The sequence below is a fragment of the Ranitomeya variabilis genome, chromosome 6 (assembly GCF_051348905.1).
Source record: "Ranitomeya variabilis isolate aRanVar5 chromosome 6, aRanVar5.hap1, whole genome shotgun sequence".
In the NCBI taxonomy this organism is placed as follows: Eukaryota; Metazoa; Chordata; class Amphibia; order Anura; family Dendrobatidae; genus Ranitomeya; species Ranitomeya variabilis.
In genome coordinates this window covers 384,634,641-384,654,492 of record NC_135237.1, presented here as the reverse complement: position 1 = coordinate 384,654,492, position 19,852 = coordinate 384,634,641, and the positions used below count along the sequence as shown (strand labels likewise).

The 19,852-nt window shown below is 42.7% G+C and overlaps 1 protein-coding gene across 1 annotated transcript in view; it reads left to right on the top strand.

The window, feature by feature from the left end:
* LOC143782555 (uncharacterized) overlaps window positions 1-19,852 on the top strand; it is a 56,909-nt gene that overhangs the window by 32,230 nt on the left and 4,827 nt on the right. Inside the window, exon 6 of the mRNA XM_077270095.1 lies at window positions 4,306-4,445. Within this exon, the coding sequence (XP_077126210.1) occupies window positions 4,306-4,445 (140 nt within the window). The remainder of the gene's footprint in view (window positions 1-4,305; window positions 4,446-19,852) is intronic.

Below are 19,852 nucleotides of genomic sequence, written 5' to 3'. Positions count from 1 at the left end.
AAGTCTATGAGCCCGTACATAGAGTGGATTACTGCCTTGTAGGCCTTGATTCATTAAAACCAGCATTATTCCCTCTACACTATGTTCCAAATTATTATGCAAATTACATTTTTCTCAGATTTTCCTAAAAGGTCGGGGCAAATGACAGTCAGTCTAATAAAAGTCATCACCCGTTAGATTATACATTGAATTTTATTGAGAAACCTCCCAATGATAACAGTATAATCTCCAAAATGAATAAAAACTCAAAATGCACTGTTCCAAATTATTATGCACAGTAGAATTTCTAAACATTTGATAAGTTTTAAAGAACTGAAAATGCTCAATTGTGGAATTTGCAGCATTAGGAGGTCACATTCACTGAACAAAAAAGCTATTTAACTCCAAAACATCCTAACAGGCCAAGTTACATGTTAACATAGGAACCATTCTTTGATATCACCTTCACAATTCTTGGATCCATTAAACTTGTGAATTTTTGGAGAGTTTCTGCTTGTATTTCTTTGCATGAAGTCAGAATTGCCTCCCAGAGCTGCGGTTTTGGTGTGAACTGCCTCCCACCCTCATATATCTTTTGCTTGATGATACTCCAAAGGTTCTCTATAGGGTTGAGGTCAGGGGAAGATGGTGGCCACACCATGAGTTTATCTCCTTTTATGCCCATAGCAGCAAATGACTCAGAGGTTTTCTTTGCAGCTTCAGATGGTGCATTGTCATGCATGAAGAAGATTTTGCTCCTGAAGGCACGTTTCTCCTTTTTATACCATGGAAGAAAGTTGTCAGTCAGAAACTTTATGTACTTTGCAGAGGTCAATTTCACACCTTTAGGAACCTTAAAGGGCCCTACCAGCTGTTTCCCCATGATTCCGGCCCAAAACATGACTCCTCCACTCCTTGCTGACGTCGCAGCCTTGTTGGGACATGGTGGCCATCCACTACTCCATCCATCTGGACCATCCACAGTTGATCGACACTCATCAGTAAACAAGACTGTTGGAAAATTAGTCTTCATGTATGTCTGGGCCCACTACAACCATTTCTGCTTGTGAAAACTGTTTAGCGGTGGCCGAATAGTAGGTTTATGCACCACAGCAAGCCTTTGAAGGATCCTACACCTTGAAGTTCGAGGGACTCCAGAGGCACCAGCAGCTTCAAATAACTGTTTGCTGGTTTGTAATGGCTTTTTAACAGCTGCTCTCTTAATCCGATTAACTTGACTGGCAAAAACCTTCCTCATTCTGCCTTTATCAGCACGAACACGTCTGTGCTCAGATTCAGCCACAAATCTCTTCACAGTATGATGATCACGCTTAAGTTTTCGGGAAATATCTATTGTTTTCATCCCTTGACCAAGGCATTGCACTATTTGATGCTTTTCAGGAAGAGAGAGATCCTTTTTATTTCCAATATCGCTTGAAACCTGTGACCTGCTTAATAATGTGGAACATAATTTTTAAGTAGTTTTCCTTTAATTAGAATCACCTGGAAAACTAATTATCACATGTGTTTCAGATTGATTTCAGTGATCCATTGAGCCCTGAGACACAATACCATCCATGAGTTTATTTGAAAAACAAAACAATTAAATCTTTACGACACTGAAATCCAATTTGCATAATAATTTGGAACACAGTGTAGTCTTGAGGTTACCTGCTGGAGACAGTCTCCTGATTCTTTGAGGTGCACACGCCTTCAAGGATGAGCAGTGCTGCTTGTAGAAGTGAGTACATCAGAGCAGGATTTTGAGTGATCTCTGAGTGTCTCCGGAATCACATCCATACTTGTCGGCAGCAAGTTCAAGTATGTAAAATATGTAATGTTTAAAGTAGAAAATTAATTTTGAAACTTAAGAGTAAAAAATGTTATAAAATGAAAAAACAACCATTACTTATCCGTTTAACCCCTTCACGCTGCAGCCCTTTTTTGTTTTTGCGCTTCTGTTTTTCTCTCCTCTTCTTCCCAGAGCAATATCCTTTTTATTTTTCCGTTAATATGGCCATATGTGGGCTTGTTTTTTGTGGAACGAGTTGTACTTTTGAATGACACCATTGATTTTACCATATCGTGTACTCGAAAACGGGAAAAAAATTCCAAGTGCAATTCCACAACTGTTTTTTGGACTTTTTTTTTTACCGTTTTCACCAAATGCTAAAACTGACCTGTTTTTATGATTCTACAGGTCATTACGAGTTAGTAGACACCAAACATGTATAGATCCTTTTTTATTTAAAAGGTGAAAAAAAAAATCCAAAGCTTGTTTAAAAAAAAAAAAATAAAAAAAATAGCATCCTTTTCTGAGACCAGTAGCATCTCCATTTTTCCTGATCTGGGGCTGGGTGACGGCATATTTTTTGCGTACCGAGCTGATGTTTTTGTTTATACCATTTTGATGCAGATATGATCTTTTATCGCCCGTTATTGCATTTGAATGCAATTCTGGCATTTTGACTATTTTTTCCGCGCTACACCATATACCAATCAGATTAATTCTTTTTATAGCTTGCTAGATCGGACGATTCTGAATGTGGCAATACCAAATATGTATATTTTTTATTATTGTTTTATTTTGAATGGGGCGAATGGGAGGTGATTTGAACTTTTATGTTTTTTTGAATTTTTTTTACATTCTTAAAAACATTTTTTTTCTACTTTTTGCATGCTTCAATAGTCTCCATTGGAGGCTAGAAGCTGCAGTTGTCCGATCGCCTCTGCTACACACAGGCTATAATCAGATCGCCTGTATATAGCAGGAATGCTCACTTGCTATGAGCGCCGACCGCTGGGCGGCGCTCATATCATTCCGGTAATGACAACCACAAGGGTCTCCTGCAGACCCCGGATTGTCATGCCAACCCATTGACGAATCATGGTCATGTTAAACGGGCGCCGATGGCGGGATTAGTGACACGCTTCTGGCGCGATCACATTAAATGCCGCTGTCAGAGATTGACAGCGGCATTTAACGGGTTAACAGCCACGGGTGGACCGATGTGGGCTCAGTGCCGGAGCTTAGGCTACTTTCACACTAGCGTCAGTGCACGACGCTAGTGTGAAAGAGGCCTTAGAAGCACATAATACAACACGATGTTTAGATATCTTATCCATCCCCTCTTAGGCTACTTTCACACTAGCGTCGTGCACTGCACGTCGCTATCCGTCGTTTTGCAGAAAAAACGTATCCTGCAAAAGTGCATGCAGGATGCGTTTTTTCTCCATAGACTATCATTAGCGACGTTTTTCATCGGATTGCCACACGTCGCAACCGTCGTGCGACGGTTGCGTCGTGTTGCGTCGGTCCGTCGCCACCAAAAAACGTTGCTTGCAACGTTTTTTGGTGCGTCGCGAACGTCTTTTCCGACCGCGCATGCGCGGCCGGAACTCCGCCCCCGCCACCCCGCACCTCACAATGGGGCAGCGGATGCGTTGAAAAACAGCATCCGCTGCACCCGTTGTGCGGCGCATACAACGCTAGCGTCGGTACGTCGGCCCGACCCACTGCGACGGGCCGAGTATGACGCTAGTGTGAAAGTAGCCTTATACCAGTCACATTTACAAAACTAAAAATGGTCTGACTCTGATGACGCCAATAATGTTTTTAATCCTCCCAAATTGTAGGACTTACAGCAGACTATACTCACAATGGGGATAAAAATTACTTATTCTGTCTCCAAGAAGCACGTTACATTATTCCTAATATGTCAACCCATCTCTTCTATGTGGCTATGTGTATGGAATGTCAGAGTTGTGTAAACCTAATTATACTATTCATGATTCCTGAAAATTAACTTAAAAAAAATAAGATGACCGTATTCCTTATTTGGAAATTCAGCAACATCCATTTAATATGATCTGTGCTTATGATAAAAGCAAGATGATTTGTTTCCACTGCTATGGCTGAAATACAATGTTAGCAATCTAATACAATCTCCCTGAATGTGCAAGGATTCTTTTTTTTCAAATGGTAAAATGTGGTCTGCTGTCTTTTGCCTTGGACATGATATAAATAGATAATAAAATTAACAAACTCATTAAAAAGGCAAAAAACTCATTTTAATGAGGTGCACTCAACAGCCCAAATAATGACATCAACATGGCATGCTGCAACTTTCAGGTTGGCATTCTCCATTGCTACCATGATGATATATGGGAGACCCTTGTACACTGACTTCTTGTGGCATTCAGTGAAATTTGCATCTAGAATAGGCGATCTAGTGAATAAATGCTACACACCATTATATTTTGTGTATGGCGAATTCACATATAAAAAATTTAGCTTGTTAACAGTTCAGTGTCTTTATCTCCAAGGTTCCTGATGGAAATATTTCTTTTTGAGAAGTATGTGCGCTACACAGTTACCATTTACCCTGTCGCTGTTGTTGCTTCAGTTGGCATCTTTCTTGGGGTTGATGAGACCGCAGAATTTTCTGACAATGAAATGATGAATGGTAAGGCAGTTTTAATGTATGCTTTTTTATATTTATACTTTCTATGACTGACAAGATCTATCTGTTGTCATTGACTAATCGGGCAGAAAAATTATTAAGGAAAAAATATTGGGGGAGATTTATATAAACTTGTGCCAAGGAGAAGATTTGTACATAGCAACGAATGAAACTAGAGATGAGAGAATCGATTCTCAGGACCCCGGTTCACTGGCTAGGTCAGGGACCTGCGAATCTCCTTACCTCCTATCATCTGCAGCTTCTCTTTTGCTTGGCTGGGCTGACATGACATCACACTGCTGTGATGACATCATGCCAGCCCAGCTAATAAAAAGTAGAGCTGGAATACCTGGAGGTAAGGAGATTTGCAGATCATAGATTACTGACCTGGCTGATGGACCAGAGTCCTGTGAACCAATGTTCCTTTCTCTAAAAGAAATGCTACATTTCATTGGTCTAAGACTCTAAGTCCTTTTTTACCTGGTTGGGTAGCCGCTCCACTTTTTGCCAGCCTTGGTAAATTTCTCCCATTTTCTATTACAAGTATCAAGCTTCAGTGTTAAAGGGTTGTCCTACTCCATGATTTATTTATTATTAAACAACCTATAATTAAGGTAAATAATAAAATGAGTAGTCTTTCACCAGCATCCTTCTGCAACCAAGACTTCACTTCCCTGGACCCCCAGATATGACATGTTGATATATGTGACTACTGCAGCTGTAGTTAGTGATTGGCTCCAGTCCAGCAGTTGCATATCATGTGTCATCACTAGAGATGTATGGGGCGTTGTATACAACCTAGATGCTGAACAAGTGTAGACTTGTGACTTTTACAGGGCTAACAACCCCTTCAGTATGCAAGTATAAAATTGTCGTAGACATGCTGTCACGAAATGTAATGACCCAACAGAGGGATGGTCAGCAGACGGCACAACAAACACTCAATGTAAAGGGGTGAGGAAGGCCCTACCAATAGTAGGGAATGAGGGATGGACACCTCCTGCTCTAACCTAAGCCTGCCCCTGCACTCCCCTAATGCCTTAAGTGGGTCCTTCCCTCCCACCGACTTCATGAACCTAGTCCCTCGCTGTCAACTCACACTGCCCTTGCTAATGCACTGGCCAGCAAGGGTGCTAGCCTCACCACTGCAGATGGTACAAACACAGGGGATAGTAACAAACACAAGACAGACAAGAAATAAACACAACACTTAGCTTCCAGACTCTGCTGCCAAGCTCCATACTGCAGATGACACAGAAACAGAACTCCAAACTCCAGAAGTAGCTGACACCAGTGAGCTGCAACTGCAAGGCTGGTCTCCATAGAGAAACTCTATCACCAACAGTCAGATGATGCATCAGGTGACCATTTAAAGGATGATGGGAGTGGTCACCACCCACATCAGCCGACCTAGCAACTCTGCAGTTGCAGCAGGATGTCAGCAAGGGAAAATGACATTAACCCCCGCTGGCCTGAAAGGAAAAAGCTTTTTAATTTAAAACATAGTGGAACCAGAGCTGCCACAAATCCAAAAATGGATCTTGACACATGAACCCTCTAAGTGCTGAATAGATACAAGCTCTGTCACTGTACTGCTTGTCTTCTCACTCATTGTAATGGTAGAATGCAGCAAGTCCTTATCAGTGTTTCTCCTCCTGGATTTTTTTTAAGATTCTGTCTCTCACAGTTGAAGTGTACCAACGATAAAAATTACAGACCTCTCCTTTCTTTCTAGGTGTTAAAACTTGCAAAATCGTCAGTGTGTCAAATACTTATTTTCCCCACTGTAGGTGTGTTTTTTAAGACTGGAAATTCATCATGATAGTTTTCATGACTGCATTTCAGAATATATACTGCTCTGCGTTCCTGCAAAGAGAAGTATATATACGGTGCCGCGATTGCTTGGGCTCACGATGCAACGCCTGCAGCAAGCCTACAGTCAGTGCTAGCACAGAGTGTGGACCCTTAACCCCTTTGATGCCGCTGTCATTAGTAACAATGACATCGAAGAGCATCGCACAGGGAGTGATCTCCCATCTGCACAGCACGATGCGATGCACCGATGGTCTCCATGATGACCCCAGGCCGCAAGATGGCCACAATGTCCTTCAGATAAGGTGGCCTGTGAGTGCCTGCTAAGAGCAGGAGCTGACATGCCTCCTCCCTGCCAGTCAGACACTGCTCTGATGCACTGCAGGGCAGAATCATTACAGAGTATCAGATCAGTGATATGTCAGTGGAAGGATGATATCCCATTGTGGGACAATGTAAAAAAGTTTTTTAAAAAGTTATTAAAAGTTGTAAAAATATTTTTTTTAAAATCCCGAAATAAATAACAAAAAAATTGAAAAAATATTAATCCAATAAATACGTTTATGTAAAAAAAAAAAAAAGTACACATATTTGGTATTGCTGCGTCGAACAACCTAACCTATAAAACTGTTACACTACCCCTTCAGTAGACTCTGTAAATAAAAGAAATAAAAAATAAGGCAAAAACTATGCTTTATCAACAAAGCGCCAAACAAAAAGTGTAATAAAATGTGATAAAAAAGACGAATGTAAATAAAAATTGTACTGCTGAAAACATCATCTTGTCCCGCAAAAAGCAAGCTGCGATATAGCTCTATTAGTGGAAAAAATAAAGACGTTATAGCTCAGAATAAATTGATGCAAACATTTTTTTTTCTATTAAATAGTTTTTGAGTATAAGTGCCAATACAAGAAAATGTTATTAAAGTGGTATCGCCGTAATCATACTGATCTGAAGACTAAAGCTGCCTTATCAATTTTACCACATGAGGAATGGTATAAATAAAATCCTGAATAGCTAGTTTTTGTTCATTCTGGCTTTCAAAAATCGGAATAGAAAGCGATAAAAAAAATGTCATGTGCCCAAAAATGGTGCCAATAAAAGTGTCAACTCATTGCGCAAGAAGCCCTCACATGACTCTGTGAGCAAAAATATGGAAAAAATATAGCTGTCTAAATATGTGGATGCAAAAACTATTTTTTTCAATAAAAAGTATCTTCTACTGTGTGACAGCTGCCAAACATAAAAACCCGATATAAATCTGGTATCGCTGAAATCTCACCGACCCAAAGAATAAAGTCTCCTAATCACTTATACCTTGCAAGGAATGGCATAAAAAAATAAGTAAAACCAATTCTTCACCTGCTGTTAATTTGATCATCCTGCCTTTCAAAGATCATAGTATGGCTTGGCTCACATTTATCCTGCACTCTGCACTGAACGCTTACACCAGGGTCTCCATGTAAATCTTCGAAATACGGGATTCAGATGGAATGCCCGTGTGGAAAATTCCCTATAATGAGGCAGATGGAGGCACTGTGGACGCCATCTTTTTAGGTGTGCATAAAAACACAGTCGACCACAGTCTTGTGCATTTCTTAAAAGAAGGACACTGCTGAACAGAGGCCAGACTGAGTCCATAGTAACCCCTGCTGCTTTTATTATAGTGAATGGATACCTCGGGGGTTTCATCTGTCACACTACTCAGATATTTAGATGGAAACCCCAAAGTAATGCTCAGCGTAGAGCGCCGGATAAATGTGATCCTAAATGTTCTGTAAAATTTTCGCCATAAAAGCTTCAACTCAATCCACAATAAAAGCAAGTCCCCACTCAGGTCTGTCATCTGTTAAAGGAAATATAGGGGGCTTCCACAATGCTGGTAATACAAAGGCTCTGGAAAAGCATTATTTTACCGCTTCCCTCAAAAGAAATTCAGTGAATTCTGCACTCCCAAATCCAAATGCCCCCTCCCTTCTGAGCCCCAGTGTGCCTGAGCCACATTCAGTGTCCACATGTTTGGCATTTCTGTAGCGATGAGAGCCCACCTAATTTATAGGTGTGTGTCTCCAGAAGCACGAGCTGGGCATACTAGGTACAACGTACTGGTGACTACAACATATTAGGCACTACAATGTATGGGCACTACAATATCAGATTACCAATTTTCATTCAGCAACATCCACTACAGCTTGTTTCTGGAACACACCCATGAAATCAAAATCGTCAATACACCGGTAGATAAATTCTCAAAGGGGTATAATTTCCAAAATGGGGTCACTTGAGAGAGGATTCTGCTTTTCTACCTCTTAGGGTCTCTGTATATGGAGTCTGAAAACTATTCTAGGAGAATCTGCGCTCCGTCCCTCCCAAGTTTTGCCAGGTGGCTAAGCAGTACTGTACAGCCATATGTAAGGTACTTCTACATTCAGCAGAAATTGTGGGTCAAATTTTGGTGCCATTTTTACCCATTTCGAAAATGTAAAATCTGGGGCTAACACACAATCTTGGTGGTAAAAATGTAATTATTTTTTCTTCACTGCCCAATGGTGATTTTTTTTTTAATTATTTTCGTGGCTTAACGTTATAAACTTTTGTGAAGCATTTGCGGTTTCAAGGTGCTCACCAAACATCTAGATAAGTTCACTGAGGGGTTTAGTTTCCAAAATGGAGTCACTTGTAGGGTTCTCCACTGTGTAGGCATATCAGGGGCTCTCCAAACACGACATGGGGTCCGCTAATTATTCCAGCAAATTTTGCATTCAAAATGTCAAATGGCACTGCTTCCCTTCAAGTTACACAGTAGTTTTATTTCACATGTTGGGTAGCGGCGTACTCAGGAGAAATTGCACAAAAAATTGTATGGTGCAATTTCTCCTGTTACCTTTATGAAAATGCTAAATTTGGGGCTAAAAACATTTTTGTGGGAAAAATGTGATTTTTTTTATTTTCACGGCTCAACATTATAAAGTTTTGTGAAGCACCTGAGGTTTCACCACACATCTAGATAAGTTCTGTGAGGGGTCTAGTTTCCAAAATAGTGTCACTTGTGGGGGGTTTCATTGTTTAGGCACATAAGGGGCTCTCCAAACGTGACATGTTCCAGCAAATTTTACATTCAAAAAGTTAAATGGTGCTTTTTCCCTTCCGAGCCTTGCCGTGTGCCCAAACAGTGGTTTTCCCCACATATTAAGTATTGGGGTGCTCAGTAGAAATTGCACAACAAACTGTATGGTCCATTTTCTCCTGTTACCCTTTTGAAAGCGAAAAAAAATTGGGTCTAAAGTAAAATTTTTGTGAAAAAAGTTACATGTTTCTTTTCCTTCCACTTTCCATTAATTCCTGTGACGTGTTAGTAAACTTCTAGAATATGTTTTAGAAAACCTTGAGGGGTGCAGTTTTAGAATGGTGTCACTTTTGGGTATTTTCTGTCATATAGGCCCTCATAGTCACTTCAAATGTGATGTGGTCCTTTAAAAAAAGGTTTTGTAAACTTTGTTGTAAAAATGTGAAATCCTTCCCAACAAAAAAAAATTATGTTTCAAACATTGCGTTGATGTAAAGTAGACATGTAGGAAATGTTATTTATTAACTATTTTGTGTGACATTGCTCTCTGATTTAAGGGAATAAAATTAAAAGTTTGAAAATTGCTACATTTCTGATCTTTTCACAAATAAACGCAAGTAATATCAAAGAAATTTTACCATTATCATGAAGTACAATATGTCATGAAAAAGCTATGTCAGAATCAGTGAGATCCATTGACAAGTTCTCAGTCTACCACCCTACCCGTGCCCTCCGCTCCGCTAATGACCTCAGGTTAGCATCCTCAATAATCAGAACCTCCCACTCCCGTCTCCAAGACTTTACACTGCCGATTCTTTGGAATGCACTACCTAGGTTAATACAATTAATACCCAATCCCCACAGTGTTAAGTGTGCCCTAAAAACTCATTTGTTCAGATTGGTCTACAGCCTCAACGCACTAACCTAACTATCCCTGTGTGGCCCATGAAAAAAATAAATAAAAAATAAACAAAACCATAATCAGGTTCCTCACATCGTGTTCTCATACACTTTATGCAGTTAATAGCACTCTGTGTCTGTACTGCTACACACTTAGGCAGTTAACTGGTTCATGCAGCTTTACATGAATACCTGAGCCTTACACTATGGCTGGTCCAAATAACTAAAGCAATTGTTACCATCCACCTCTCGTGTCTCCCCTTTTCCTCATAGTTTGTAAGCTTGCGAGCAGGGCCCTCACTCCTCTTGGTATCTATTTTGAACTGTGATTTCTGTTATGCTGTAATGTCTATTGTCTGTACAAGTCCCCTCTATAATTTGTAAAGCGCTGTGGAATATGTTGGCGCTATATAAATAAAATTATTATTATTATTCCATAGTTATTACTTTGTACAGTAACAGAGGTCAGAATTGAAAAATTTGGCCTGGTCAGGAAGGTGAAAACAGGCTTTGGGGTGAAGGAGTTAAAAAAAAGGTGTGTTAATTCTATTTACTTAGTTGAGAGTAGTTCTTGCCATATTCTGGCTTACAGCCCTTGTAAAATAGGGCTCAGAACTGTATGTACCAACACTGCCTCTGCAAAACACATCTGATAGTCGAAAACACTTTCTAAAGTCCAGTCATTCCACAAATGGATTGTTGACAAGGCATTTCTGTTCATTGGAAGGTGATTACATAATGAAGCTACTTAAGTAAATGCCAAAGGTGTGTAAAGCTGTCATTAGTAGTGATGAGCGAGCACTAAAATGCTCGGGTGCTCGTTGCTCGGGTCGAGCAGATTGGAATACTCGGGTTCTCGGCCAGAACAACGAGCCCAATGTAAGTCTATGGGAGACCTGAGTATTTTTACCGCAATCCCCCCGGGGGTCCTTTTAAGGTCTAAAAACATCTGAAAATGATGGAAACACTGCTCAAATGACACAGAGACATCATGGGGATCGCCCCTGGAAGCATTCCTGACTCCTAGTTCACAGCTGTAAACTTTTTTTTCCGAGATTCATGCCATTTTTCTTGGTGCCACAAAAAACACACTAAAACTAAACCAAAATGGATTTTGCTGGGAAATATGTCAAGGTACATCCTTTGCAGGTTAATGACTTGCCTGTAAGGCCAAATATTTAACCTCAGACCGAAAATTTCCTCCCCCACTTAGGCTTAGTTCAGACGCAGCGTTTTTGAAGCGTTTTTCAGCTTTAACATTGCTTTCAACCACTACAAATGCATTCACTGGGAAATTTCATTGTAACATTTAACAACCCTAGCTGGCCATGTGGTGTGTGACACATAAGCAGACCCATCTTGTTTAATTAATGAAGGAGGGACTCTTAAAGTCACAGAGCCTATTTTTCTGGTGCATCAGGCGGCATTAATCTTCTTAAAGGGCCATTATTAAACAGTGGGTCTCCTAAACTGTTGTAGCCTATTCTGTGAGTGGATGGGCTGCCAAGAATTACGACGCACCACAATACCCCTTTCATAAGATGTCCAAGGGGGACTCCTGAAAAAGTGTTGCATTGAATTCGAGGTCTGCCCTGCTACCAATTCATATGCACCCCAATAAGCCTTTGAACCCACATACTGGATGGGCCCCTTAAAATCCACTTCACAATATGCATTTTGTACTCTGTACTCCTTTGTTTTACACATTGGCAGCAAAGCCAGCCCTGCTGCATAGTCAGTCATATGTACCACATTACACCTTGGAACCCACAGACTAGATGGGCCCATGAAAATCCACTTCACAGTATGCATTTTATGCTCCCGTACTCCTTTGTTTTACACATTGGCAGCAAGGCCAGCCCTGCTGCATAGTCATATGCACCCCATTACGCCTTGGAACCCACAGACTGGATGGGCCCATGAAAATCCACTTCACAATATTCATTTTGTACTCCCGTACTCCTTTGTTTTATACATTGGCAGCAAGGCCAGCCCTGCTGCATAGTCATATGCACCCCATTACACCTTGGAACCCACATACTGGATGGGCCCATGAAAATCCACTCATGTTTTTTAATGGTATGATGGTTCCCTCAATGCTGAATTATTTACAGGAGAATTTGGCAATTTTATTTGCCATGTTTTTAACACTAAGTTTCAGATACGGCTTTAAATAAGGCTAATACTTGCAATACAATGCAATTTTATTGCAAACTACAAAATTCAAGGAATAGTATGATTGAATAGTGTGAGTGCGTACACTTTTGTATATGTTAACATACAAAGGTTAATAAGTACATATAAGGATTAAATACATATAGTCATTACATATATATGAAGATGAACTACATACAGTACACTTACATCATCCTCATCCACAAGAGGCTTTTAAACATCATTCGTCTGGAATATCAGAGAAGCAACACCAAGATAGAGAACCCCTGGGAGATTACCTACACTGCATGGGTGTCCCCAATTATGCAGGTATCAGCACACTGTACATGTACAGGTACCCCAGTTTTGGCATCTGTCTTAGTCATGTTTCTCTGGTCTTATATTGTGATTTACATTATGTAGTAACTCTAGTTTCACCCAGACCTTCAAGTGGCCAGCTTTCAAGGTTGTATGAAACTGAGATATCATGGAGCCATCAGACGAGGGGCCATAAACCCCTAGAATATAAAAGCCAGAAGGATTTAGATCAAACCACAACAGGCAGAATTTCAGTAAACCTTAATGTTTTACAATGACAAACAGCAAACATATAGAGCTTTAGAACTGTTTGTGAAGTGAATAAACAAACATTTCTTAAGATTGTATCACTATGATCATTGTCTGTCACATCTGTAAATGTTTTACAAGAAATGCAGCTATGTGATTGTCTGAATGCATTCGGTATACAGTATTTTAATCTGGATTTCAAATCGCCATTTGTATATTCGTCATTTGTACATTTGAGGCAGCCAAAGTTCTGCCTCTCAAGGAGAGAAACAAATATAGTCGACAAAGAAATATTTGTAATGAACTACTGAGCCAAACTAACAGCATTGCTTTATCAAATTTAAATATTAAGTGTATTGTGTCCAATGTGAGCAACCAGGCAACACAAAAAAGGAGCTTTTCAAGTGAGCTCTTTAAGGTACACAAATGTTATGAAGTCTTTGCCAACAATGATGTGGTTTCACCAATGGGGGATACCTTTTTTAAAAATATACTATTGCCATCACAGCCCTCTTGCTCAAAATTCTGGGGCCTATAAAAGTACAGAACATGTTCACCCAGGTCATGTCGTCGGAGATAAGGAAGAGACATTGCAGGAAACAGAGTTAAGAAGTAGGCCCAATTTAATGTCATGCCCAATTCCCCAAAGTGGGGTCCTTTCTTTACAAAATAACATAGTGCCATCACAGCCCCCTTACCCAAAATTCACCGTACAGAGCACGTTCACCCTGGTGATCTAGTGGCAGTTAAAGAACACATTGCAGGAGACAGAATTAAGAAGTAGGCCAAATGTAATGACATGCCCAATTCCCCAATGTGGGGTCCTTTCTTTACAAAATAAAATAGTGCCATCACAGCCCCCTTGCCCAAAATGCAGCGTACAGAGCACATTCACCCTGGTGATCTAGTGGCAGTTAAAGAACACGTTGCAGGAGACAGAGTTAAGAAGTAGGCCCAATGTAATGTCATACCCAATTCCCCAATGTGGGGTCCTTTCTTTACAACATAAAATAGTGCCGTCACAGCCCCCTTGCCCAAAATCCACCGTACAGAGCATGTTCACCCTGGTGATCTAGTGGCAGTTAAAGAGCACATTGCAGGAGACAGAATTAAGAAGTAGGCCCAGTGTAACATCATGCCCAATTCCCCAATGTGGGGTCTTTTTTTTCCAAAATAAAATAGTGCCATCACAGCCCCCTTGCCCACAATTCACTGACCTATAACAGTACAGAGCACGTTCACTCTGATCATGTAGTGGTTCTGGATGATGAGGATGAGGATAAGGAGGAGGATAACAACAAACAGACCAAATCTGGAAACTTATACATGTGTGGTTGTGGAGAGGTGCATGAGAATATACCTGCCCAAAAGAGAGAATGTATTTGAGGTTACGTTTAGCTGTTTTCATTCGGTGGTATACAGAAGTCCTTCCCAATCCAGCCCTGGTTCATTTTTATAAGAGTCAGCCTGTCAGCATTTTCAGTTGACAGGCGGATGCGCTTATCTGTTATAATTTGACCAGCGGCACTAAAAACCCGCTCTGACAGAATGCTAGCAACAGGGCAGGCCAAGACCTCCAAGGCGTAGAGAGCCAGTTCATGCCACATGTCCAGCTTGAATACCCAATAATTAAAAGGCACAGAGGAATCACGGAGGACGTTTGTACGATCTGCAAGGTACTCCTTCACCATCTTCCCAAACATTGCACTTCTTGTGATGGCACCCCTTGCCTCTGTGCTGTCAAGATGGGAGAGACTGAGAAAACTGTCCCAGAACTTTGCCATTGTTCCCCTGCCTGAGCTGGATTGTACTTCTGTCTCTCTCGCTTGGACTCCTTGATGGTACAACAAACTCTGACGTCTGCTTCCAGAGTTCTCACATGGGAATTTTCTAAGTAATTCCGCTACAAGGGCCCTCTGATACTGCAACATTTTAGTACACCTCTCAGCCTCTGGTAGAAGAGATTGCAAGTTCTCCTTGTAGCGTGGGTCTAGAAGTGTCACAAACAGTAATGAGTGTCACCCAAAATTTTTATAATGCAAGGGTCACGTGAAACGCAGCGCAACAAAGTCAGCCATGCGTGCCAGACTGTTAACAGGAAAGACTTCCGTGTCCTCACCAACAGGACAACTGACCATGCTGTCCTCCTCCTCATCCTCATCCTCCTCCTCCCTGTCCTCAGGCCATCCCGGCTGAGAAACAGTATGACAGCTGTGTTTGTAGTACCGTCTATAGCGCATGAGGCTGGGCTGAGTGTAATCCCCCTATATGGTTCTGGTTCCTTGCTCCATGTCCTCATGCTCTGCCTGCAATGCATCCTCTTTAATTGTGAGCATCCTTGTTTAATTGTGCCCTCTTCTGCTCACAAATCCTTTCCAACATATGCAGCGTAGAGTTCCATCGTGTGGGGACATCACACACCAGCCGGTGAGCTGGAAGCTGCAAATGCTGCTGAAGCACGGAAAGGGCGGCTGAAGCTGTAGCTGACTTTCTAAAATAGGCAGACAGACGGCGTACTTTCACTAGCAGATCCAGCAGCTTGGGGTAGCTTTTCAGAAAACGTTGAACCACGAGGTTAAGCACATGGGCCAAGCAAGGTACGTGCGTGAGATCACCTTGCCTCAGAGCCACCACCAGGTTATGGCCATTGTCACACACGACCATGCATGGCTGTAGGTTCAGCGGTGTCATCCAAACATCTGACTGCTCTTTCAGTGCTGTCTACAACTCTTCTGCATTGTGCGGTTTGTCTCCTATGCAGATTAGCTTCTGCACAGCCTGTTTCCGCTTGGCTGAGGCAGTGATGCAGTGCTTCCAGCTTCTGACTGATGTGTTGATTTCAGAGATGGAGGATAAAGAGGAGGAATTGGTGCAGGAGCTGTAGACAGTGGGAACAACCCTGATTGACGTAGGGCCAGCAATCCTTGGCATGGGGAGGATGTGTTCCATCCCAAGGTCCGACTGGGTCCCGGCTTCCACTATGTTAACCTAGTGTGCCGTTAGTGAGATGTACCGTCCCTGCCCACAAGCACTTCTCCATGTGTCCGTGGTTAGGTGGACTTTCCCTGTAACAGCATTGTTGAGGGAATGGGTAATGTTGTGGGACACATGCTGGTGTAATGCTGGTACGGCACACCGGGAGAAATAGTGGCGACTGGGGACCGAATACCTTGGGACGGCCACCACCATCAGGTTTCGGAAAGCTTCCGTCTCAATGAGCCTAAAAGGCAGCATTTCTAGTGCAAGCAGAAGATAAATATAAAAATTTAGGACTAGGGTTGAGCGAAACGGGTCGGCCATTTTCAGAAGTCGCCGACTTTTGGCAAAGTCGGGTTTCATGAAACCCGACTCGACCCCTGTGTGGGGTCGGCCATGAGGTCGGCGATCTTCTGAATCTGGTATCGGAATTCCGATACCGAGTACCGATATGTTTGCGATATCGGAAATCGGTATCGGAATCCACATTTAAGTGTAAAATAAAGAATTAAAATAAAAAATATTGATATACTCACCTCTCCGATGAAGCCTGGACATCGCCGCTGGTAACCGGCATCTTCCGTTCCTAAGAATGGCGCTTGAAAGACCTTTCGATGACGTCACGGCTTGTGATTGGTCGCGGCGGCCCACGTGACCGCTCAGCGACCAATCACAAGCCGTGACGTAATTCTCTCAGGTCCTAAATTCCTCATTCTAGGAATTTAGGACATGAGAATTACGTCACGGCTTGTGATTGGTCGCTGGCGGTCACGTGGGCCGCCGCGACCAATCAAAAGCCGTGACGTCATCGAAAGGTCCTTCACGCGCTCATTCTTAAGAAGGAAGGCTACCGGAAAGAAGCAGGGCGCGTCCGAGGGTGAGTATATACCTAATAGGAATATACTCACCCTCGGCTTCTTTCCGGCAGCCTTCCTTCTTAAGAATGAGCGCGTGAAGGACCTTTCGATGACGTCACGGCTTTTGATTGGTCGCGGCAGCCCACGTGACCGCCAGCGACCAATCACAAGCCGTGACGTAATTCTCATGTCCTAAATTCCTAGAATGAGGAATTTAGGACCTGAGAGAATTACGTCACGGCTTGTGATTGGTCGCTGAGCGGTCACGTGGGCCGCCACGACCAATCACAAGCCGTGACGTCATCAAAAGGTCTTTCAAGCGCCATTCTTAGGAACGGAAGATGCCAATTACTACCAGGGCGCGTCAGAGGGTGAGTATAGCAATATTTTTTATTTTAATTCTTTATTTTACACTTAAATATGGATCCCAGGGCCTGAAGGAGAGTTTCCTCTCCTTCAGACCCTGGGAACCATAGTATCCCATTGTACTGCATTGGGTTTCGTGTTTCGGCCGACCTCGACCCCGACTTTTTTATAGGATCGGCCGATTTCACTTGACCCGACTTTTGAGAAAGTCGGGTTTCGTGAAACCCGACCCGATCCTATAAAAATAAAAGTCGCTCAACCCTATTTAGGACTGTGGCCGCTTGCATTCCAAAGACTGGGTTATAGACAACTGAAGGCTGTGCTGGGACAAGGACGTGGATGGGCTTGATGATGGTGCTGCTTGACTGTGGGCCACAACAGGTGCAGGGCTAGAGGCATCTTCACATGCACGGTGTACTAGGGATTGGCTTCTACACAAAACAGTGGAAGAAGTAGTGGTGTGACCTACAGGCAGTGGTCCTGGAGCCTAGGGTTCGGCCCACAAGGTCTGGTGCTTTGCTGCCATATGCCTGATCATGCTGGTGGTGGTCAGGCTGGTTGTTTTGCTACCCCTGCTATTTTGCTACCCCTGCAGGCATGGCAGGTGCTGCAAATGGCCTGTTTGGGGTTAACAGCAGAGTCTTTAAAAAATAACCAGACTCGGGAAGATCTAACAGTTGGAATGGCAACTTCCCTCATGTTGGTGTTACGGGGAGCGGATGCACGCCTTCTGTCTGTGGCCACCACACTGCTTCTTCCTGCCTTTTGGGGTGATATGCCCCTTTTCCCATGTGTGCTGCTGCCCTCACTCGGCATGTCCTCCTGCCAGGATGGGTCAGTCACATAGTCATCCACCACCTCGTCTTCCACATCAACACCCTGCTCCTCCTCCTGACCTTCTGGTAATTGTGTCTCATCATTGTCCACCTCTTCTGACACTTTCCCCCCATTGCATGGCATGACCAGGCCTGGTCAAAGCTTTGGGCATTTCTACATGTGATCTCATCTGTCCCCACTTCAAGTTGACCAGCCGAGAGTTCTGAATCTTGAAATGGAAAACTGAACAACTCTTCAGAGTGTCCAAATGTGGGATCAGTTGTCTCAGGGCACTCGGCATGGTGGGAGGAAGGAGGATCAGGGTGAGGAATATCCGGGCCACACTCGCGGCTACTCAGACTTGACCGTGTGGAAGACATGGTGGTGGTGGTGGTGGTGGTGGCTAAGTGACTGGAAGCATTATCGGCTATCCAACCAACAACCATTTCACACTGCTCTAGCTTCAATAGTGGTGTGCTGTGGTCCCCTTGAAGCTGGGACAGGAAGGTCGAGTGAGAAGATGTGGGTCTTTGTTGTTGCCCACTTTCACCTTAGCCATGGCCTCGTCCTCTGCATGCACCATCATCATCACGTCCGCTTCCCCGTCCCTTGCCTTGCCCATTTTAAATGGACTACTTCACAATTTCAAATGCTCAACACAAATATATTTATTAGTAGTGAAATAATATCTGATCAGTATGCCTGCAAATCTACGATTTTTCAAAGCCATACACCGGTCAGGTCTCAGCCTGACATAACAGACTGTATTCAATTTTTGGGGGGCTTTTTTGGCAAGTTTATTTATGCAAAATAGTGCTGTATCTAAGTAGAGTAGCAGACAGCAAAAAAAGTGGTCCACCGGCCTACAATGCCCAAACTTGGAGCACGCAGATATATGAGGGCTGTCACGGAAATACCACACTGGCAAATATGTGGCTTTTTTATTCTAAATAGTGCTGTATATAATTACAGTAACAGACAGCAAAAAAAAGTGGTCCTCTGGCCAAACTGACCAAACTTGGAGCACGCAGATATATGAGGCCTTTTTTGGTGAATTTAAAACAAACAACAAAAAAAAGTGGTTCAAGACTAGCACACAACTATGCTACGTATGCCTGACAAACTATGATTTTTAAACAGGCCTCAGTCTGACAAAACAGACTGTATATATTTTTTTGGGGGGTGAATTTTTTGGGAAAAAAAATGCAACTAGGTATATAGTAAACAAGCTGCAGCAGCAGACTGTTATGGAGCTTTGGAAGGGATGCAGTGGGAGCAATGGACGCACATACAGTGCCTGCAGGCCTTGCACTGATGTGGATATGCTGTGCCCTGCCTACCTAGCGCTGCAATATCGGGACTCACGAATTAGCCGTAAAAAAGGACTGTTGGTTTCCCAGGAGTTGTGGATTTAGGAGTTCTGAACCTCTCTTGGCAGCAGCTCTCCCTACTCTCACTGATTCCGGAGCAGAATGCGGCGAGCAGGGCGGCGCCAGGTCTCTTATACTCGGGATGATGCTGTGCGGCCAAGCCAATCACTGCATGACCACAACAAAGATGGCTGCGGCGTTTCATGGCCTGGCAGACAATCCCTGCAGCATGATTGGGTCTCTAAAGTCCACCAAAAATGCTGGGTGGAGATACCAGTTACCGACGAGTAATCCCGGAAATGCTCTATGCTCGTTGAGTACACCGAGCATAGTGATACTCGGGCGAGTAACGAGTAGTGGCGAGCACATTCACTCATCACTAGTCATTAGAGTAAAAGTTCTTTGAAGAGGTATAATATATAATCTGTTTATTTTCACATACATTTCTTTACTCCTTATTTCCATATGTACTCATTCATGGTTTTGCTGCCTTGCTGAATGTACAATGTGCACATTCTAATAAG